This window comes from Tursiops truncatus, chromosome 19, assembly GCF_011762595.2.
Source record: "Tursiops truncatus isolate mTurTru1 chromosome 19, mTurTru1.mat.Y, whole genome shotgun sequence".
Taxonomy (NCBI): Eukaryota; Metazoa; Chordata; class Mammalia; order Artiodactyla; family Delphinidae; genus Tursiops; species Tursiops truncatus.
In genome coordinates, this window is record NC_047052.1 from 53,045,174 (window position 1) to 53,069,283 (window position 24,110).

At 38.4% G+C, this 24,110-nt stretch overlaps 1 protein-coding gene across 1 annotated transcript; it reads left to right on the top strand.

Annotated features, from left to right (window-relative positions):
• Positions 1-1,669: 1,669 nt before the first annotated feature.
• ZNF614 (zinc finger protein 614) lies at positions 1,670-23,253 on the top strand. The gene is given in 6 exon segments (XM_019927321.3): positions 1,670-1,946; positions 15,503-15,725; positions 19,149-19,275; positions 19,551-19,646; positions 19,955-21,462; positions 21,464-23,253. Coding segments are annotated over 5 exon segments (1,839 nt in total). The 5' UTR covers positions 1,670-1,946; positions 15,503-15,710; the 3' UTR covers positions 21,557-23,253.
• The last annotated feature ends 857 nt before the right edge of the window (positions 23,254-24,110 follow it).

The window sequence follows — 24,110 nt, forward strand, 5'->3', positions numbered from 1 at the left end:
CCCTGAAGGGAATGTAATATTATTAAGAAATTATGAAAACAATTCTTAATGTATAGAAATTAGAAAACATATATAAACAATACAGAAATTTTAAATCACCCATATTGTACCTAAGAGCCAAATACTGTTAACAATATATTCTCCAAATTTCAAATGCATGTAAGTATATTTTTACAAAAGAAAAATGAGACTAGTCTCTTTATAGTTACTATATTATGAACATCTACATCATTCAGTATTCTTCTAAAACTTTTCTAAAATCGATATTTTTATAATACTAAAGTAATACATAATTATTATACAAAGATATGTTAACAATGGAGAATTGCAAAAATTGGGAATGTGAAAACTTCTGATATGCTCTACCCATAAGTAAAAACCCTAAAGTAATCCAAGCTAAATATTTTATTTAACTAATCGCAATTTTCAAAAAGACAAACACTTATGGTTTGTTCCCATAAGAGGATCATAATATATGTACTATCCTGCAGATGCGTCTTATCCTCTGAAGAATATTTATCTTTCCTTATTTATACTGACAATCTTTCATTGTTATATACTGTTATGTTGAGTGGATGTTCCATAATTTACCAAAGTATTCATATATCATTGTACATTTAGGTTTTTCTTTTTTATTACAAAAGCCTCTGGTTAATATTAAGAAAACTTTCACCAAATAAATGGGTGGAATACAATTGCTGGGTCAAAGAGAATGAAAAATTTAAATTGGATCCAGGTTGCCTTCTAATAGTCCTCTTTAACTTAAATCCTCTACAATGAAACCTCCCACACCTGCATAAAAACAACATTTTAAAGTGTGCTCTTTTTTTTAAATTTGTGAGCTATGCCAAGTATGATAATTGATTACCTCATAATTCTATATTCTCAAATGTCCCACTGTCACCATTTATTTTTGGAAGGAAACATGTAGTTCACTCATTTGCACCTTCACTTCATCCCCTTACCCACTAGAGGTTGCTATGTATCGATCCCACGCAGGTATCAGCATTTTTATCGAACTCTGCCTTATTGGCTACGCCTATACAAAGGCTGTCTTAATTTCTTCTAAACTACAAAGGCCTTACCCACTCCACACACAACCGCTCTCTCCACAAACCTAAGATATTAAGTGACGACTGCTTTTGTCAATTCCGTGGCCCCCGCCTCTCCAGCGATGTCTCGACTTCTACCTTTTTTTTTTTTTTTTTTTTGCGGTACGCGGGCCCCTCACTGTTTTCGCCTCTCCCGTTGCGGGGCACAGGGTCCGGACGCGCAGGCTCAGCGGCCATGGCTCACGGGCCCAGCCGCTCCGCGGCAAGTGGGATCTTCCCGGACCGGGGCATGAACCCGTGTCCCCTGCATCGGCAAGCGGACTCTCAACCACTGCGCCAGCAGGGAAGCCCCAACTTCTACCTTTTTTAATCTTCCCAAGCAACCGCGGGTCTAAGCCCTTTTCGGTCATAGGGACACCTGCCTTCTTCTAAGATGGCCGCGCCCATGGCGCTCCAGAGTAACGAATCAGCTCTAAAGTGCATGAAGGGCGCCGCCATCTTTCTTTGTTCCTCAGCCAGCTGAACGCGCCATGTTGGCCTTGGATAGGCATCGGTCTCTGAAATCTTATGCAGTTAGCACAGCATTGTTGACCATCCCTCGCAACCGGCAGGTATTGATAAAAGCATTGAGGGGGCCAGGAATGATTTTGATGTCTTCCTACAGCCTTTATGGCCCCCGCCCCTCGGAAATGCCGAGGTGGACGGGGCCATGTTACGTCATAGAGCGGAGCGCGCGGCCGGAATTCGGAAATCCCGCAGCGCCCCAAGGTCCTCGCCAGATTGCCTGGTCCTAGCCGGTCTGCGTCCCTAGGGACCGCTCAGGAGGGCATCCGAGTAGCAGGTGGGCTCAACCTTTTGTCGCTGCCAGTGGTGTCTGGAGGGGTTTGGGATCAGGTGAGTCGGGTTGTGGGCTTGGATTCACGGCCTCTTGGGACTGTGAAACGTGAGCGCGTGTGAAGGACCTTAGTTGGGATTTTATTTAGAATCATTCCCAGAGACGTCTGGACGTTAGTGATGGGGCTTTTGGCAGTCAGTGATTAAGAGTCTGAAGAAATCATCGACCGAAAGTCCGACTCTGTCAGAGTTTGGAGTCCACTTGGATCACTCTGCTTGTGGGACTCAGGGGTTGAGAGCTGTGGTGGAAAGTTTGTATCGGTGAACGCGGTGTCTCGTCTGGGTTCGCGATTTAACCTGGGACTCAGTGTTAGAGAGGCCCGGGTTAGGGAGATGTCCCTGTTGGTTTCTTGGGCATGTTTGGAGTTTAGACTGATATTTAATATAGGACTCAGTCATAGAGACGCCTGATGGGGGCTCTCAGTATTTGAGGACGTTCAGGGTCAAACCTTGAACGCCAGAAACAGACATGAAGGCTGCATTTCCCCAGTTAATCCAAGCACAGTTCACTCCTTCTAGTCTGTCCTCACGGACCTTACTAACAACTTTGTCTCCCCCCATCACCACTCTTCTCGCTGTCCTCACAAAATTCAATATGGTTCGGAGTGATCTAGTGCTAAGTTTACTATTTTTAATGAAATTTAATGTAGTTTTCGTTCTTCTTATCTCCAAGTTTACTATACTTCTTTTGGATATTTGCATTTAGGGTCATTCTTATTCAAATAAAAGCATTTCCTTTAGCCTATATTATGTTCCGCAGTGAGAACTTTTTTTTTAATGCTAGGGTTTTTTTTACATTTGGGATAATCTGTATAAACATAAGGACAGTTAATTGTATCACTTAATTTCTCCGATCTCAACATATTTGCATTTGAGATATTTATACTTTTTAAAAATAGTTTCAGGGACTTCCCTGGTGGCGCAGTGGTTAAGAATCCGCCTGCCAACGCAGGGAACATGGGTTCAAGCCCTGGTCCGGGAAGATCCCACATGCCGCAGAGAAACTAACCCCCTGCGCCACAACTACTGAGCCTGTGCTCTAGAGCCAGAGAGCTGCAACTTCTGAGCCTGCGTGCCACAACTACTGAAGCCCTGGTGCCTAGAGCCCGTACTCTGTGACAAGAGAACCATTGCAATGAGAAGCCCTTGCACCACACCCCGCTCGCTGCAACTAGAGAGAGCCCGCGCTGCAACGAAAACCCAATACAGCCAAAAATTAATTAATTAATTTTTAAAAAATTGTTTCAATAGTATCAACACAGGTTGGTGAACCAGTGGTATGGTGTCTGGAATCAAATGTATTCATTAATGTAAGTAGTATTGACATACAGTATTTAAAAGTATTCAGTTATAATTTCAGTAACACATTTTGACTTTCTGATTACTTTCTGATTCTACCACTCCACTTAAAAATTTATGGTACGTTTTTTGTTTTGTCCCAGAGATTTCTGGCTACCTTTATTTCTTGGTAAACTCTTTTCCTTGACCTTTTTTTTGCAATTTCAGTTGGTGGGGTTTTTTGTTTTGTTTTTTCGTACTGTAGAAAAGGAAATCTTTTTATTTATTTATTTATTTATGGCTGTGTTGGATCTTCGTTGCTGCACGTGGGCTTTCTCTAGTTGTGGCGGGTGGGGGCCACTCTTCATTGAGGTGCGCCGGCTTCTCATTGTGGTGGCTTCTCCTGTTGCAGAGCACGGGCTCCAGGCGCGTGGGCTTCAGTAGTTGTGGCTCGCAGGCTTAGTTGCTCCTCGACATGTGGGATCTTCCCGGGCCAGGGCTCGAACCCATGTCCCCTGCATTGGCAGGCTGACCCCCAATCACTGCGCCACCAGGGAGGTCCAGAAAAGGAAGTCTTTTTTGTTGTATTTTTATTTACTATAAAATTCACCAAGTAATTTTAACTGAGTTTCTAGGGTTGTGCAACCGTCAGCGCAATCCAACTTTAAAACATTTCCATCACCCCAGAAAGTTGTCTTGTTCCTCTGTGCGCTCAGTTTCCACCCCTACCCGGAGCCACACAAAACCACTGATCATCTTCCTGCCTCTATTGATTTGCAATTTCTGGACATTTCATAGAAACAGAATCATAAAATACGTAGTCTTCTTGGGCTGTCTTTTTTTCATTTAACATAATGTAGTTGAGGTCTATATATATTATAAGTATCAGTAAGTTTTCCTTTTTTCCCCCCAAGTGATCTATTGAGACAAAATTGATAGACAATAAGCTGCACATATTTAAATTGTACAGATTAGTAAGTTTGACATACATACTCATGAAACTATCACCACAATGAAGATAGTGAACATATCCATCACCTAAGAAGTTTCTTTGTGTCCCTTTTTTTTTTTTTTTTTAGTAAAAGGCGAAAGATTTATTCGATATGAAGAGAAACCAGAGTATCTTTGTGTCCCTTTTTAATCCATCCTTCTTATATTCCCCACACCTCCCCAAGCAACCACAACTCTTTTTTTCATTACTATAGGTTAGTTTATAGTTTTTAAAAGTTTTATGTGAATGGAATCATACAGTGTACACTCATTTTTATTCTGACTTGTTTCACTCAACATTAATATTTTGAGATTCATCCTTCTGTGTATCCATAGTTTCTTTTTATTGCTTTGTATTCCATTGTAGGAATATTAGTTCATTCTATAGAGTTTATTAATTCACCTTTTTAAAAAAATCATTTATTTATTTATTTGGCTGCGCCGGGTCTTAGTTGTGGCACGCGGTATTTTTGTTGCCGTATGCGGGATCTTCGTTGCAGCATACGAGGTATTTAGTTGTGGCATGTGGGATCTAGTTCCCCAACCAGGGATCAGACCCAGGCCTCCTGCAATGGGAGTGCAGAATCTCAACCACTGGACCACCAGGGAAGTCTCTAATTCACCTCTTGGTGGGTAGTTGTGTTTCCAGTTTTTAGCTCTTACGAATAAAGCTTCTGTGAACATTCATGTTCCAGTTACATGTGTTTTTCTTTCTCCTGTGTAAATCACCAGTATTTGAATGGCTAAATCATGTGGTAGGTGTATGTTTAACTTTTAAAGAAACTGCTAAACTGTTCCCCAAAGTGGTTGTACTTTATATCTAGGAGAAGCAGATGGGTGGCTGTTGGGTGGCTCCACATTTTGTATCGTCTTTCTTTTTTTTTTAAATTAATTAATTAATTAATTTATTTATTTATGGCTGTGTTGTGTCTTCATTGCTACTCGGGGGCTTTCTCTAGTTGTGGTGAGTGGGGGTCACTCTTCACTGCGGTGCGTGGGCTTCTCATTGCGGTGGCTTCTCTTGTTGCAGAGCATGGGCTCTAGGCCCACGGGCGTCTGTAGTTGTGGCACATGGGCTTAGTTGCTCAGCGGCATGTGGGATCTTCCTGGACCAGGGCTCGAACCCATGTCCCCAGCATTGGCAGGCGGATTCTTAACCACTGTGCCACCAGGGAAGCCCTCGTCTTTTTTTGTGTGTGTGTGGTACACGGGCCTCTCACTGTTGTGGCCTCTCCCGTTGCGGAGCACAGGCTCCGGACGCGCAGGCCCAGTGGCCATGGCTCACGGGTCCAGCCGCTCCGCGGCATGTGGGATCTTCCCGGACCTGGGCATGAACCTGTGTCCCCTGCATCGGCAGGCGGACTCTCAACCACTGTGCCTCCAGGGAAGCCCCTCGTCTTTCTTTTTTTTTTTCGTCTTTCTTTTTAATTGTAGGCATTCTAATAGGTGTGGAGCAGTATCTTGCGGTTTTAATTTGTATTTACCTAATGATGATTAATGATATTGAGCATCTTTTCACGTGCTTAGTTGCTATCTAGATATCTTCCTTGGTGAAGTATCTGTTCAAGTCTTTTGCAGTTTTCTGTTGTGTTTTCTTGTTGATTTTTGAGAATTCGTTTTATGTTCTAGCTACAAATCTTTCCTTTACCAGTTACATGCTTTACAAAGATTTTCTCCCAGTCTTTGGCTTGCCTTTCAACATTCTCTTAACAATATGTTTTGAAGAGCAGAAGGATTTAGTTTTTATGAAGTCCAGTGTATGAACTTTTTTTAAAAAAATAATCCTTTTGGTGTTGTACCTAAGAATCTTTGCCTAACTACAAGATCAGAGGATTTTTGCCAATTTTTTCTTCTAGAAGTTTCAGATTTTTTCTTTTTAGGTTTTTCATTTAGGTTTATTATCCATCTTGAATTATGTATATGGTGCAATGTGTGGAGCCAAGTTCTTGTTTTAATTCTTTTTTCTTTTGATATTCACATCTACTTGTTCCAGCAACATTTGTTGAAAAGGCTTTCTTTTCTCCACTGTATTGCCTTTGCGCCTTTGTAAAATGTCAGTTGGCTATATGTATATATATGTGGGTCTTAATCTTATTCTGGACTCTATTCTGTTCCATTCATTTGTTTATGTTGACATGAATACCACCCTGTGTTGACTACTGTAGCTTGATATAAATTCTTGGAATCAGGTAGTGTCAACCCGCCAACTTTGTTCTTTTCCACAGTTGTTTTGGCTATTCTAGACCTTTTGCATTGCTATCTGAATTTAAGGATCAGGCTGTCAAGTCGCTACACAAAAACTTTCCTGGGATTATGAGTGAGATTTTATGACTCTATAGACTAATTGTGGGGACTGGTCTGTTTTGTTTATTTCAGAAAATAATTCTTTTTCTAACAAGCTACATCTCTCCATTTATTAAAGTCTTTACAGATTTCTCAGTGATATAGTTTTCAGAATGTCTTTTACATTTTTTTGGTAATTTTTCCCATAAGTATTTTACATTTTTAAAATTGTATTATAGATAGTATTATATTTTTTAAAATTAATGACCTCATAGAATGAATTGGGAAATATTCTCTTCTCTTCAATTCTATTCCTGAATGATCCATTGGATGTATATAGTGAATTTTGTTTGTCAAATCCTAGTTTGAGACTTTGATGAATAATGTTGCTACATATATTCAGGTGCAAATTGGACATGTTTTCATTTGTTTGTTAAATTCCTCTGAGTGGAATGGCTGGTTCCTAAGATAAGTGTGTGTTTTACAAAGTTTCAAAAGTGCGTGTACCAGTTTATTATTATTGTATGAGAGTTCCAGTTTCTCCACATTCTCATCAACATTTGGAATTATTAGTCTTTTTAATTATATCTAGTTGCCATATACTAGAATTTCACCATCATCTTAATTTCTCTAATGACAAATAATGTTGATCATCTTTTCATGTGTTTATAGATATTTAAGTCTTTTCCCATTTTCTAAATGGGTTCTTTGTCTTCTTAACAAATTGAGCTTTTTGAGTTCTTTATATGTTCTGCATAGAAGTACTTTATCAGATATATGATTTGCAAATTTTTCTCCCGATTTGTAGCTTACCTTTTCCTTTAGCTTTATAGTGTTTTTTGATGTGCAAGATGTAATACAAGTCCAGTTTTCTTCTTTTATGGTTTGCTGGTTTGGTGACATGTCTTCTCTGCCTAACCCAAGGTCATGAGAAATGTCTTATATGTTTTCTGAAAGATAATGTGTGCATGTATAGATATAGATAGATAAGGATATGACTTTATTTTTTTTAGGAGCAGTTTTAGATTCACAGCAACACTGAGTGGGAACTGCATAGAGATACCATATACCCCTGTTCCCTGACATATGTAACCTTTCCCCACTGTCAACATCCTGCACCAGAGTGCTGAATTTGTTACAGTCAATTTACATATTGACACATTATTAACCAAAGTGAATAATTTGCATTAGGGTTCACTCTTGTGTTGTATGTTCTTTGGGTCTTGACAAATGAAAAATGACATATATCCACCATTTAGTATCATACAGAACAGTTGCACTGCTCTAAAATTCCTCTGGATTCTGCCTATTCATCTTGCCCTCCCTCCAACTCCTGGCAACCACGGATCCTTTTACTGTCTCCTTAGCTTTGCCTTTTTCAGAATGTCATATAGTTGGAATTTTATAGTATATAGTCTTTCTAGATGGGCTTCTTTCACTTAATAATATGCATTTTAGGTTCCTCCTTTTCTTTTCATAGTTTGATAGCTCATTTCTTTTTTTTTACATCTTTATTGGAGTATAATTGCTTTACAATGGTGTGTTAGTTTCTGCATTATAACAAAGTGAATCAGTTACACATATGTTACCATATCTCTTCCCTCTTGAGTTTCCCTCCCTCCCACCCTCCCTATCCCACCCCTCCAGGCAGTCACAAAGCACCAAGCTGATCTCCCTGTGCTATGCGGCTGCTTCCCACTAGCTATCTATCTTACGTTTGGTAGTGTATATATGTCCATGCCTCTCTGTCGCTTTGTCACAGCATACCTTTCCCCCTCCCCATATCCTCAAGTCCATTTTCTAGTAGGTCTGTGTCTTTATTCCCTCTCTTACCCCTAGGTTCTTCATGACTTTTTTTTTTTTCAGTACGCAGGCCTCTCACTGCTGTGGCCTCTCCCGTTGCGGAGCACAGGCTCCGGACGCGCAGCCTCAGCGGCCATGACTCACGGGCCCAGCCGCTCCGCGGCACGTGGGATCTTGCCGGAGGGGGGCACGAACCCGTGTCCCCTGCATCGGCAGGCGGACTCTCAACCACTGTGCCACCAGGGAAGCCCATGACATCTTTTTTTCTTAAATTCCATATATATGTGTTAGCATACGGTATTTGTCTTTCTCTTTCTGACTGACTTCACTCTGTATGACAGACTCTAGGTCTATCCACCTCATTACAAATAGCTCAATTTCGTTTCTTTTTATGGCTGAGTAATATTCCATTGTATATATGTGCCACATCTTTATCCATTCATCCAATGATGGACACTTAGGTTGCTTCCATGTCCTGGCTATTGTAAATAGAGCTGCAATGAACATTTTGGTACATGACTCTTTTTTTTTTTTTTTTTTTTTTTTTTTTTTTTTTTTACATGACTCTTTTTGAATTATGGTTTTCTCAGGGTATATGCCCAGTAGTGGGATTGCTGGGTCATATGGTAGTTCTATTTGTAGTTTTTTAAGGAACCTCCATACTCTCCACAGTGGCTATATCAATTTACATTCCCACCAACAGTGCAAGAGGGTTCCCTTTTCTCCACACCCTCTCCAGCATTTATTGTTTCTAGATTTTTTGATGATGGCCATTCTGACTGGTGTGAGATGATATCTCATTGTAGTTTTGATTTGCATTTCTCTAATGATTAATGATGTTGAGCATTCTTTCATGTGTTTGTTGGCACTCTGCATATCTTCTTTGGAGAAATGTCTATTTAGGTCTTCTGCCCATTTTTGGATTGGGTTGTTTGTTTTTTTGTTATTGAGCTGCATGAGCTGCTTATAAATTTTGGAGATTAATCCTTTGTCAGTTGCTTCATTTGCAAATATTTTCTCCCATTCTGAGGGTTGTCTTTTGGTCTTCTTTATGGTTTCCTTTGCTGCGCAAAAGCTTTTAAGTTTCATTAGGTCCCATTTGTTTACTTTTGTTTTTATTTCCATTACTCTAGGAGGTGGGTCAAAAAGGATCTTGCTGTGATTTATGTCATAGAGTGTTCTGCCTATGTTTTCCTCTAAGAGTTTAATAGTTTCTGCCCTTACGTTTAGGTCTTTAATCCATTTTGAGCTTATTTTTGTGTATGGTGTTAGGGAGTGATCTAATCTCATACTTTTACATGTAGCTGTCCAGTTTTCCCAGCACCACTTATTGAAGAGGCTGTCCTTTCTCCACTGTACATTCATGCCTCCTTTATCAAAGATAAGGTGACAGTATGTACATGGATTTATCTCTGGGCTTTCTATCCTGTTCCATTGATCTATATTTCTGTTTTTGTGCCAGTACCATACTGTCTTGATTACTGTAGATTTGTAGTATAGTCTGAAGTCAGGGAGCCTGATTCCTCCAGCTCCGTTTTTCATTCTCAAGATTGCTTTGGCTATTCGGGGTCTTTTGTGTTTCCATACAAATTGTGAAATTTTTTGTTCTAGTTCTGTGAAAAATGCCAGTGGTAGTTTGATAGGGATTGCATTGAATCTGTAGATTGCTTTGGGTAGTAGAGTCATTTTCACAATGTTGATTCTTCCAATCCAAGAACATGGTATATCTCTCCATCTATTTGTATCATCTTTAATTTCTTTCATCAGTGTTTTATAATTTTTGGCATACAGGTCTTTTTTCTCCTTAGGTAGGTTTACTCCTAGATATTTTATTCTTTTTGTTGCGGTGGTAAATGGGAGTGTTTTCTTGATCTCACTTTCAGATTTTTCATCAGTGTATAGGAATGCCAGAGATTTCTGTGCTTTAATTTTGTATCCTGCTACTTTACCAAATTCATTGATTAGCTCTAGTAGTTTTCTGGTAGCATCTTTAGGATTCTCTATGTGTAGTATCCTGTCATCTGCAAACAGTGACAGATTTACTTCTTCTTTTCCGATTTGGATTCCTTTTATTTCCTTTTCTTCTCTGATTGCTGTGGCTAAATCTTCCAAAACTATGTTGAATAAGAGTGGTGAGAGTGGGCAACCTTGTCTTGTTCCTGATCTTAGTGGAAATACTTTCAGTTTTTCACCATTCAGGATGATGTTGGCTGTGGGTTTGTCATATATGGCCTTAATTATGTTGAGGAAAGTTCCCTCTATGGCTACTTTCTGCAGCGTTTTTTATCATAAATGGGTGTTGAATTTTGTCGAAAGCTTTCTCTGCATCTATTGAGATGATCATATGGTTTTTCTCCTTCAACTTGTTAATATGGTGTATCACGTTGATTGATTTACATATATTGAAGAATCCTTGCATTCCTGGAATAAACCCCACTTGGTCATGGTGTATGATCCGTTTAATGTGCTGTTGGATTCTGTTTGCTAGTATTTTGTTGAGGATTTTTGCATCTATGTTCATCAGTGATATTGGCCTGTAGTTTTCTTTCTTTGTGACATCCTTGTCTGGTTTTGGTATCAGTGTGATGGTGGCCTCATAGAATGAGTTTGGGAGTGTTCATCCCTCTGCTATATTTTGGAAGAGTTTGAGAAGGATAGGTGTTATCTCTTCTGTAAATGTTTGATAGAATTCGCCTGTGAAGCCATCTGGTCCTGGGCTTTTGTTTGTTGCAAGATTTTAAATCACAGTTTCAATTTCATTGCTTGTGATTGGTCTGTTCATATTTTCTATTTCTTCCTGATTCAGTCTTGGCAGGTTGTGCATTTCTAAGAATTTGTCCATTTCTTCCAGGTTGTCCATTTTATTGGCATAGTGTTGCTTGTAGTAATCTCTCATGATCTTTTGTATTTCTGTAGTGTCAGTTGTTACTTCTCCTTTTTCATTTATAATTCTATTGATTTGAGTCTTCTCCCTTTTTTTCTTGATGAGTCTGGCTAATGGTTTATCAATTTTGTTTATCTTCTCAAAGAACCAGCTTTTAGTTTTATTGATCTTTGCTATCGTTTCCTTCATTTCTTTTTCATTTATTTCTGATCTGAGCTCATTTCTTTTTAGTGCTGAATAGTATTCATTCATTATCTGGATAGATGGAGCTGCTATAACTACCTGTGATCAGGTTTCTGTATGGACATAAATTTTCAACTGACTTTGGTCAATAGCAAGGAATGTGATTTTGGATCATGTGTGAAGAGTATATATAGTTTTTGGTGGGGTTTTTTTTTTTTTGGCTGCGTTGGGTCTTCATTGCTGCACGTGGGCTTTCTCTAGTTGCAGCAAACGGGGGCTACTCTTCATTGTGGTGCACGGGCTTCTCATTGCATTGGCTTCTCTTGTTGCAGTACACAGGCCCTAGAGTGCACAGGCTTCAGTAGTTGTGGTGCATGTGCTCAATAGTTGTGGCTAGTGGGCTCTAGAGCACAGGCTCAGTAGTTGTGGCTCACGAGATTAGTTGCTCCGCGGCATGAGGGATCTTCCCAGAGCAGGGACCGAACCCATGTCCGCTGCATTGACAGGTGGATTCTTAACTGCTCTGCCACGAGGGAAGTCCCAAGAGTATATATAGTTTTTTAAGAAACTGCCAAACTGTCTTCCAGAGTAGCTGTACCATTTTGCCTTCCCATCAGCAATAAGTTAGAATTCCTGTTGCTTCATATCCTCTTCAGCATTTTGTGTAGTCATTGTTTTGAATTTTGGTTATTCTAATAGGTGGGTGATGGTATCTCATTGTTTTTTTAATTTGTTATTTCCTAATTACATATGATGTAATTTCCTAATTACACATCTTTTCATTTGCTTATTTGCTATCTGTATATCTTCTTTGGTAAGGTGTCAGTTCAGGTCTTGCCCATTTTTCAGTTGGATTGTGTTTCCTGATTGTTGAGTTTTTAAGAGTTCTTTGTATATTTTGGATAACAGTCCTTTATCAGATATGTCTTTTGCAAATATTTTCTACCAACCTGTGCCTTGTCTTCTCAATTTCTTGAGGTAGTTTATATTTTTAGCTATTACATTTATTATCCATTTTAATTTAATTGGAAATTGATATTCAGTTGTTCCAGTATATTTGTTGGAAAGACCATCTGTTTCCTCATTGCTTTGTCTTGCACCTTTGTTGAAAATCAGCTGACCATACTTGCATTTATTTCTCAATTCTCAATTCTGTTGCACTGACTTATGTATCTATCATTATGTCAATACAGTACCTATTTTATTACTATGGGTTTAAAATAAACTTTGAAATAGATTAGTATAAGCACTCACCAACTTTATAATTCTATTTTACAATTGGTCTAGATATTCTACATTCTTTATCTTTTAATGCAAATTTTAGTATCAGCTTCTCCATATTTATAAAATTCCTGGTGTACCTTTGACAGTGATTGCACTGAATCTGGGGAGAATTGCCATCACCATATTGAATCTTCTAATCTACAGGCTTGGAGTGTCTCTCCATTTATTTATATCTCTTTAAATTTGTCTCAGAAGTGTTTTATAGTTTTCAATATACAAGTCTTGCATTAGTTTTAATTTGTTCTTAAGTATTTTTTTTCTTTTTGATGCTATTGTGTGGAATTGCTTCCTTAATTTCCTTATTGGCTGGATCATTGCTAGTATAGAGATATGCAATTTTCTTTAATATATTGTTACTGTATCCTGTAACCTTGCTAAACCTATTTACTAGTTCTAATACTTTTTTTGCATGTATTTCTTAGGATTTTCTATATACAAAATCATATTGTCTATTAATAAGAACAGTTGCACTCTGTATTTCCAATACAGATACCTTTAAGTTTTTAAAATGTATTTATTTGTTTATTACCTATTGAACTGGCTGGAACCTTTAGTATAGTAATGGATAAAATGGGTTAAGGCAGCTATCCTTGCATTGTTCTCAATTCTAGGAGAAAAACATTCAGAATTTTATCATTGAGTATGATGTTGGTTTTGGTTTTTCATAGCTGCCCTTTATTAGTTTGAGTAACTTCCTTTCTGTTTCTAGGTTTTTGAAAGTTTTAATCATGAGTGGGTATTAAATGTGGTCACATAACTTTTCTGTATCCTTTGAGAAGAACATGTGGGTTTTGTCCTTTATTGTATTAATTTGGAGTAGTACATTACTTTATCTTCCCATGATAAACCAACCTGGCATTCCTGGGATAAATCCCCCTTAGCTGTTGTCTATAATCCTTTTTATATTATGCTGCATGTGTTTTGCTAATACATTTTTAACAATTTTTCACCTATATTCATGAAGGAGATTGCTCTATAGATTTTTTTTTTTCTGTGATGTCTTTGTCTTGCTTTGGTATCTTAGTAATCCTGGCTTTATACAGTGAAGCCAGTTGACAGTAGGCTTTTTTTGTGTGTGATGATTTTTAATTACTAATTCAATTTCTTTACTTGTTACATAGGTATTAAAAATTTTTTTTAAATCTTATTTCATTTTTGTTTCTTCTAGGCATTTGTCCATTTTATCTAAGCCATACACACACACACACACACACACACACACACACCATTTTATACAATTTTTAAAGGTTACACTCCATTTACAGTTATTACAAAATATTGACCATATTCCCCATGTCGCATACCTTGTAACCTACCTTTATTTTGAATTTATTGACAGTTTTATACCCTAGTATATGGTCTTTCCTGGGGAATGATCCATGTACTTTTGAAAAAATATATATTTTGTTGCTGTTGAGTGTAGTGTTAAATAAATGTCACTTAAGTTGATTGATTATATTGTTCAAGTCTGCTATATCCTTGCTGGTTTTTTTTTTGTTTTTGTTTTATCATTATTGCCAACCAGGGAGAGCTCACCTAACACTTAGTGTCCAGCGTTTTTACTGGGGCTCAGTGAACATAGACATGATTGGCTGAACTTAGTCTCCAGCCCCTCTAGAGGTCAAGCTGATACCATGTTGTCCAAGGGCCCTCACCATAAATTACATCATTAGCATAGACTATCTTGTATGGCCCAAGCCTCCCAGGTAAGCAAAGCCATTCTTATCGGGTGGGGCATTCCAAGGGCTTATATGTTCCCTCTCAGGAACTAAGGGCAAAGCCAAACCTCTGTTGGGCAAGATTAATCTTTTCATATACAAAGAGAAATAGACAATCTTAATGATTTGCTTAGTACGGTGGTCTTCAAAGTGAGGTATGGGGACTTCCCTGGCTGTCCAGTGGTTGGGACTTCGCCTTCCAATGACGGGGGTGTGGGTTTGATCCCTGGTTGGGGAGCTAGGATCCCACATGCCTCGTGGCCAAAAAACCAAAACATAAAAACGGAAGCAGGGGCTTCCCCGGTGGTGCAGTGTTTAAGAATCTGCCTGCCAATGCAGGGGACAAGGGTTCGATCCCTGGTCTGGGAAGATCCTACATGCCGCGGAGCAACTAAGCCTGTGTGCCATAACCAGTGACCCTATGCTCTAGAGCCCGCGAGCCACAACTACTGAAACCCACACTCCCAGAGCCCGTGCTCCGCAACAAGAGGAGCCACTGCAATGAGAAGCCCGCACACTGCAACGAAGAGTAGCCCCTGCTCGCCACAACTAGAGAAAGCCCTGGCACAGCAACAAAGGCCCAACGCAGATAAAAATTAATAAATAAATAAATTTATTAAAAAAAAGAAGAAAGAATATTGTAAAAAATTCAATAAAGACTTTAAAGAAAATGGTCCACATTATAAAAAACTTTATTAAATATAATACTTAAAGAAAAAAAACTGCGGTGTGTGTACCTACTGAGCATATACTTTTGAATTGGTACCTGGGCACACATACGTTTTAAAGGCACAATGTCCAGATCCTTGGAAACTTCCATGTGGCCTCTTCTGTAAACTTGATCTGCTTGAGCTTTCACCCGTGGCATCATGTTCTGCTTTCCCTCCTTCCCTTTAATAGTCATGCCATTTCCTCTTTCCCTCCTTCCCTTTAATAGTCATGCCATTTCCTCTTCACAAAAGAAAGGCATACATTTCACACATTCAAAACCTTGTTTTATTGCCCCAGAGTATGAACGCCTCTGGGGCACCAAATAAAGGAACAGTTGGAAATATTGGGGTCCCTTATTTAAGGATAAGTGACAGCATCTGAGTCCAGAGGGAATGTACACTCAAAGTCAATTTGCTCTTCAGCACACAGGTCCTGGCTCCCTAGGAGAAAGAGTGATCAAGTGAAGGAATGAGGGGAGAAAGAGGAGATTCTTGGAGTTGGATATCATCATTTCTGAGGACATCTTTAACTGGACACCAAGAATTTCTGTCTCTAAGAATTACATGGCAGATGCAGAAGAAACAAAAGACAGAAGCCATGTCACTCACTATTTCCTGAGCATAGAAGAAGATGATCAAGGTCCAGGTGATTTTTGGTTTTTTATATCTTTCTTTTGTTGTCTAATGGATTTGTGGTGACCTGAAAAAAAAAATCAGTTCAACTAAAAGAAGTATAAATTGGGGATAATTGGGTTCTGGGGAGAAATTAACTTAGACTCTGAATTCAAAATCAGGACAAAGTGGGTTCAGGAATATATCGTTCATAGGGGTCACATCAAGTGACTAATATTGGAAGATAATGTGTGACTGTGGTGGGCCCTGTGGGTTACATCAGCTGTCACTTTGCATTATTTCTGGCAGACGTCACAACCAGAGAAACACGAAAAGTTCCGTGGTATGTGTTGACTGAGGAAAAAGCAGACCAGCTTCTTGAGGGATTCAATGGTTTATGTCACTTAGGTGAATGGTATGATACTCCTAACAACATCGATAACTCTTAGGGGCTCCCCACTAGCCAGACTACCACTGGCCTGGTACCAGTTGAGCATCTAAAAGAAAGATGAGTGCAGCTGACTGAAGAACATCACCTATATAGCTATATAAAATTCCATGAGTTTATAGTCATACTCAAAAAAGCCAGTTACAAGATAAATAAGTACTAGGGATGTAATGTACAACATGGTGACTATAGCTAACGCTGCTATATGATATATAGGAAAGTTGTTAAGAGTAAATCCTAAGAGTTCTCATCACAGGGAGAAAATCTTTTTCCTTTTTTTCTTTTCTTTTTATTGTATCTACATGAGAGAAGATGGATGTTAGCTGAACCTATTGTGGTAGTCATTTTGCAATATATGTAAATCATACCATCATGCTATATATATCTAAAACTTACACAGTGATATATGTCAATTATTTCTCAATAAAACTGGAACAAAAAAACATTAGAGTTTGATAGAAATCAAATATTTGACGTTTGAAATGATGAAGTAACATAATCAAACCTATGTTTTGGGGAACAGTGGTGGAGATTCACTCTGAGTTTAAGAAATAGATTCAGTATGAAATAATTCAAGCTTCACAGATAACAGATCAATACTCCTTGACCATGATTTACACTCATATATGAACCACCTCTGCAGGGTGAGCCACCATTGTCATTTTTATGACATCCTCCAGCCTGTTTTCGGTGTACTGGAATTCTTTACATTTTGGTGTCTACAGGCCAGCTTACTTCTTTTTTACGTGATGCAATGAACACCAAATTATATATGTGTGATAATTTAATAATTCGCATACCAATGAATATTTAGATATTCTTGTTATTACAAACCATGTGACATTAAACATTCTTGTTAATGGCTTTTTGTGAAATTGTATCTGTATTGCTTCAGAGTGGCCACAATCCCTTCCTCAGGTTTGATAATTTGCTCAAAAACTCACAGAACTCAGGAAACCACTTTTCTTAATTTACAGATTTATTTACTTACATTTACATGATACAACTCAGGAACCGTCAAATGGAAGAGACGCATAGAGCAAGGTATGGGGGTGTGTCACCCTTCCAGTACCTCAGTGTGTTCACCAACTTGGAAACTTGCCAAACCTGTAGTTTTGGGTTTTTTTTTTTTTAAGGTTTCATTACTTAGGCACGATTGATTAAATCATTGGCCATTAGTGATTGAACTCAGTCTCCAGCCCTTCTCCCCTCTCTGGAGGTTTTATCACATGGTTTGTTCCTCTAGCAACCAGCCCCCATCCCGAAGCTGTCTGGGTGCCCTCCCACTACCTGTCATGTCATTAGCATAAAAAAAACACTTATCGGTGTGGAGATTCTAAGTGTTTTAGGAGCTAGGGTACCAGGAACCAGGGACAAAGACCAAATGTTTATTTTTGTATCATATCATTGCTGAGTACTTTGTTTCACAGTCTATCGTGTGGCTGCAATCAAGTTGTAAGCCCTAGGATGGGGTCTGATCTGAAGGTTCAAGTGGGGAAGGATGCACTTCTAAGCTCACTTACATGGTTGTTGGCAGAAGTCATTTCCAGAACTCAAATGAGATCCTCAGTTTCTACCTGTCTGCTCATGTAAGACCACTGAGTTCCTTGTCACGTGGGACCCCCTAACATGCCATCTTGTTTCATCAAAGTCATCAAAGGACAGATTCTGTTAGCAAGCTGGAAATCATATATAGCCTAATTTAAAAGGGGTATCTCATCACTTTTGCTCTATTCTTTTTTTTTTTTTTTTTTTTTTTTAGAAACAATTCAGCCCATGCTCAAGGGAAGGGTACCTCACAGGGGCATGAATACCTAGTATGTAATAAGGAATTTGGCTGACTTTTATCTCTGATTCCTGGGAGGTAACTGCTAAACCCTTGGAATTACCCATGTGATAAGAGTGTCTTTGTTTTTCATCTTGGACCACTGGGACCACACTTTATAGTTTATGCTATGAGATGACTCATGTGGGCCCTAGATGATTTGTGCTAATGAGATAACTCAAGATGAGGGCTGTCAATGCCAAAAAGACCAACCATGTGATTAGAGGCTTGTGGCTTTCAGCCATATGTAACCAGTCTAGCCTCCAGGAAGGGGGAAGGACCTGCATTCAGCCATGTGGTCAGCGATTCAATAAATTATGCATATATAATGAAGCTTCAATAAAATCTCTGGACACTGAAGTTCAGGCGAGCTTCCTTGATTGGCAGTGCTCCTGAGGAGTATCACACAGTGTGGCTGGGAGAAGATAATGCTGTCCAGGACTCCATGATGAGAGTCATGTGTTTCAATACCAAGTGGCCTTCATGTCTGACCTTTCTGGCACAAAAATCAGAACTTTGAAGATAATATTCCTTTTTTTTTCTGAGTTCTATTGTTTCTGTTGTAGGTAATCTGTCTTTTGTCTCTGGATGCTTTTATAGTTTCCCTTCATATTTTGTGTATTATAGTTTTAGTCTGATGTGCCTATGTATAGACTTCATGCTTGGAATTTGTTGGGATTCCTGAGTCTGAAGTTCAGAGTGTTTAATCAGTCTTGAAATTTTCACCTTTAGATCTTTGGATACTGCTTCTCCATTACTATATTTTCTCTTTGTTTTTGTTTTCAAATCTTCCTAATCAACTTTAATTGTCTTTTTTTTTTTTTTTGCTGTGGATGTATCTTGTATAGTTTCTGGGTTTTTTTTTTTACATTTATTAAAAACACTCTTGTAAATTCTGGATGTGGAGGCTGTTCATGGTTGATTCTCATATTGGCTGTGAAGTTTCATGGTAATGTAGGAACACTTTATTTGTCCTGATATCATTTGCATATATTTAGTATGCAAATGGAAATAGGTGCTAAAATATATAGATAGAAAGATAGGATTTTTCTTCTACTGAAATGTATTTGAGAAAAGTATATAGATGCAGGCTATACAGTGAAAATTAGAACAACTTCTCTCATGCTTCTTCCATATTGATAAAAAAAATTCCCGTCATATTAAACTGGACTCTATTATTACAGGAATTGCTGACACTGGAGGATGTGGCTGTGGAGTTTAACTGGGAGGAGTGGCAGCTCCTGGATGCTGCCCAGAAAGACCTATACCGGGATGTGATGTTGGAGAACTTTAACAATTTGGTGTCACTGGGTAAGGACAGCTCCCTGTGTCACTTAGAGGTGCCCAGTCACTGGCCTTTTCTCCATCACCTGATGAAAGCTTTGCAGTCACTGTGGTCTTCCAAAGAGTTAGATTTTCAGTCCCCTGTCTGGCCCCAAACAAAAGGGTATAAATCTCCTGTATGCTGAAGGAGAACTTTTACTTTGCATACAAGAAATTTTGTCTCTAAAATGCAGTATTTTCCCATCTTGACATACTGTACCCCAGTCCCTGTATCTAAGTCTTCTATCATTTCTCATGAATAGGGTATCAAGCTACCAAACCAGAATCACTCTCCAAGATGGAACATGGAAAAGAACCATGTATAATAGAAAACAAAATCCAGAATAGAACCCGTCCAGGTGAGTGAGGGAGAACCAGCAAGGGGAGTGGTCAGGGAGGTCATATTCTAGTCATTAAGAGAAGGAGTCACAGCTGTGAGGGTGACTGAGGCCCCCACAACAGCTGCTCCATATATTCATCTCCCCAGATGAGCACTCTTTCTTTGTGGGTATTTAGCTTTAAATATATTCCTTGTCTCTTCTTGGATCTGATATTTATTTCCTCTTACATCTTTATAATTTTGTACTGGGATCATATAGTAGACAATAAAGATCCAATCCCCCCACTATATATCATCTTTTGAGCACTTTCATTCCATTTTGCCTAGGAATCAGGAAAGTTGACAGTCATCTGCCAGAGCACTCTCAAGGCCAAAGATTTCCAAAGAGCCTGCAACAATGCAGTGAACAGAATGCATTTAGAAAGAGTGTTCATCTGAGCAAAACTCATTTAGCCCTAACACAAAATCATACGTTTGACTTATGTAAAAAAGCTTGGAAATCAAGCTTATGTTTAGTTAACCAGAAGAGAAGATATGAAATAAAGAACCCTGTGGAGTTTAATGGAGATAAGAAATTCTTTCTACATGGTGATCGTGAACAGTTGTATTCTGGAATTGAATTTCCTGAAAGTATAAAACACATCATTGCTAAGTTCCAAGTCTTTAAGCGTCAGAGGACTCACAAAATAGAGAAATCCCAGGCCTGTGTTGGAAGTGAGAAAACATGCATCAGGAAATCTCAGCTTATTTCTCAGGAGAGCATTCATATAGGAGACAAACTCCATCAGTGTGATCTGTGTGAGAAATCCTTCTCCAGAAATGTCATGTTCACTAAACATCAGAAACCTCAAACACGAGACAAACCCCATTTAACCAGTGGATGCAGAAAAGTCTCTACTGTGAAGAGCAGTCCCACTGTACATCAGCAAACCCAAACAGGAGAGAAATCCTATATGTGCAGTGAGTGTGGAAAAGGCTTCACAGTGAGGCGCTATCTGATTGCACATCAGCGAACTCACAGTGGAGAGAAACCTTATGTGTGCAGTGAATGTGGAAAAGGCTTCACTGTGAAGAGCAATCTCATTGTGCATCAGCGCACTCACACAGGGGAGAAACCCTATGTATGCAGTGAGTGTGCGAAAGGCTTCACCATGAAGCGCTATCTTGTTGTACACCAGCGAACTCATACTGGAGAGAAACCATATTTGTGCAGTGAATGTGGGAAAGGCTTCACCGTGAAGAGTAATCTCATCGTACATCAGCGATCTCATACGGGGGAGAAATCTTACATATGCAGTGAATGTGGGAAAGGCTTCACTGTGAAACGCACTCTCATTATACATCAGCGAACTCACACGGGAGAGAAATCTTACCTATGTAATGAATGCGGGAAAGGCTTCACCACAAAGCGCACTCTTGTTATACATCAGCGAACTCACACGGGAGAGAAACCCTATGAATGCAACGAGTGTGGTAAAGCCTTCAGCCAGAAGATATGCCTCATACAACATGAGAGGTGTCATACAGGAAAGACGCCCTTTGTATGTACTGAGTGTGGAAAATCCTATTCCCACAAGTATGGTCTCATTACCCATCAGAGAATTCACACAGGAGAGAAACCCTATGAGTGCAATGAATGTGGAAAAGCCTTCACCACGAAGTCAGTACTCAATGTACATCAAAGAACTCACACAGGAGAAAGACCATATGGATGCAGTGATTGTGAGAAAGCCTTCTCCCACTTGTCAAACCTTGTTAAACATAAGAAAATGCACATAAGAGAAATGAGTAGATTGGTCAAGTTGGAAATTCCTTTAACAGAGAGTCATAGCTCATTACTTACTATTGAACAAGAGCCCCATTAATACAGTGACTGGGGAAATGCCTTCTGTAACAGCTAAGACTTTGTTTAAACACCAGTGTTTCTAGCAGAGCAGAACGGTACTGCCTGTTATCAGTTGTGTGCCCTGAGGAGATGAAAGGATTTGCGCAGGAGATAAACCTGGTGAATATAGTGAATGTGGTAGTGCCTTTAGTGATCCTTACCTCACATTTTCTGTCAATGAAAACATGTTGGAAAAACTCTGATACATTCAGTGCAGAGATGCCTTGGGCAAAACTTTCTGACTTCATTATATGTCTGAAAAGAATATACTCTATATTCTCTGACAAATTCTGTGAATGCAGAGACTAGGAAAGTCTGCAGTGGGAAGACAGACTTTCTTATCAGGGATCTTCATTGATCATCAGTGAGCTCATTGTTCATAGAAATATGATTTAAAAAAAAAAAAAGGAGATATGATGACCACGGGAATGTCTTTCCCCCAGAAAGAAGACCTCAATGAGTGTCAGAGTTCACACTGGAGAAAAACTTTTAAGAGGATAGTATATATGGCAGGATTTCAGTGATACATTCTGCCTCATCATTTGTCAGGAAATCATATAGAAATTAAAACCTTTATGAACATGCTAAAGATAGAGCATCTTTAGTTAAATATCAGAGGGCTTAAAAAAGAATGAAGTTCTGTGAAAATGATAAATGTTTGAGTGCTTTTTGTTACAAATCTAACCTCATCATATATCAGATAATGCACCTGAATATCCTTTCTGGCCTTGTCAGTAATTCCATAGTTTTAAAAAGAAGTCTGCTTTTCTCATCACTGATTTTTATTGTTATATACGATGCAAGAGTGTTCTATGCCTACCCTCATATGTGATTAGCTCTTACTTTTCTTCAGCTATAAACATAATTGTAAATTTAGCATACTGAACTTCTTTGAAAGGAAACTGAATATGAACATGTACTTGCACTTGCTTAACTAAGTTTATAAATATGACCAAATAGTTTACAAAACCACCTTCAAAGCTATTTTTATAAAATTTATAATTTGAAATCATTTTAACTTATAAGAAAATGCAAAAGAAGTCCAGAGAATTCCCTAGTGTCCTTTCTGCAACTTCTTCCAGTAAAAACATTTTATGTAACCATATTTTATTATTGAACCCAGAAAAATGACATTGGTAGTATACTGTTAACTCCTAACCTTTGGAGTTTAGATTTCACTAGATTTTACATGAATTTTTTAATCATTTTTTTGTAATTCTAAGGTGCTTTATTACATATATAGATTTCATTGTAACCGTCATCCCCAGGACGTACAACTGTTTTATCAACACAGACACCCTCATGCTACCGTTTTATGCTCACATCCTCTATCCAAACCTACCTCTGGCAACCACTTGTCTGTTTTCCATCAATATAATTTTGTCATTTATGAATGTTATCAAAATAATTTTTATAAGTGGATTTTATATAAATAAGTTATATTTATTTATACAAATTTACAATTTCTTATTAATGAGGAACATGTAAGCTTTTTGGTTTTTTTTTTTTTTTGTCCCTTAGCAAATTGCTTTTAAGACTTAGTTGTATTGTTTTATTGTTATTAGTGAGTAGTATACATACTGGATGTATTAGTTTATCAATTCACTCTTCAGAGAAGTTTGTTGTGTTTCCTGGTTTCAACTGTTATAGGGAAAGATGCTGTAAATTGGCATCTGGGGTTTTGTGTGAACATAAATTTTCATTCCTCTATAATAAATATTCAGGTGTGTGCTTATTAGGACATATGGTAAGTTGTGTTTAGCTTTAAAAGGAACTACCAAACTCTCTTCCAGAGTGGCTATACCATTCGACATTCTCACCAGCAGTGTATGAAATCCACTTGTTCCACATCCTCTCCAGCACTTGGTATTTTCAGTATGTTTTATTTTAGCCACTCTACTAGCAATAGATGAAAGATTCAATTGCTCTTCATCCTCGCCAGCACTTGGTATTGTCCTATCTTACATTACTCATTCTATTAGGTTTGTGGTCGTATCTGATCTTGAGCTTAACCTGCATTTCCCTCATGGCTAACAACCCTGTTATTGTTATTATCATTATCATCATCATTTTTGGACTTACTTATAACTGGAAATTTGTACCTTTTGACCACCTTCACAATTTCCACCGTCCCACCCACTTCCAGCCTCTGGCAACCACAATCTGTTCTTTATTATCTACAAGTTTGGGGGGTTCTGGATTCTACAAATAAGAGAGATCATACAATATTCGTCTTTCTTGGCCTGATGTATTTCACTTAGCAAAATGCTCTCAATGTCGCAAATGGCAAGATTTCCTTCTTTTTATGGTTGGATAATATTCCATTGCATAAATACCACGTTTTCTTTATCCATTCATCTGTCAATAGACATTTAGGCTTTCCATGTCATGGCTATTGTAAATAGTGCTGCTGTGAACATTTGGGATGCACGTTATCTTTTAAAATTAGAGTTTTCAAAAAAAATAAGAGTTTTCTTTTTTTTCTGGATATATATACCCAGGAGTAGACTTGCTGAATCATATGGTACTTCTATTTTTAATTTTTTGAGGAACCTGTATACTGTTTTTCATAGTAGCTGTACCAATAACAATCTTCAC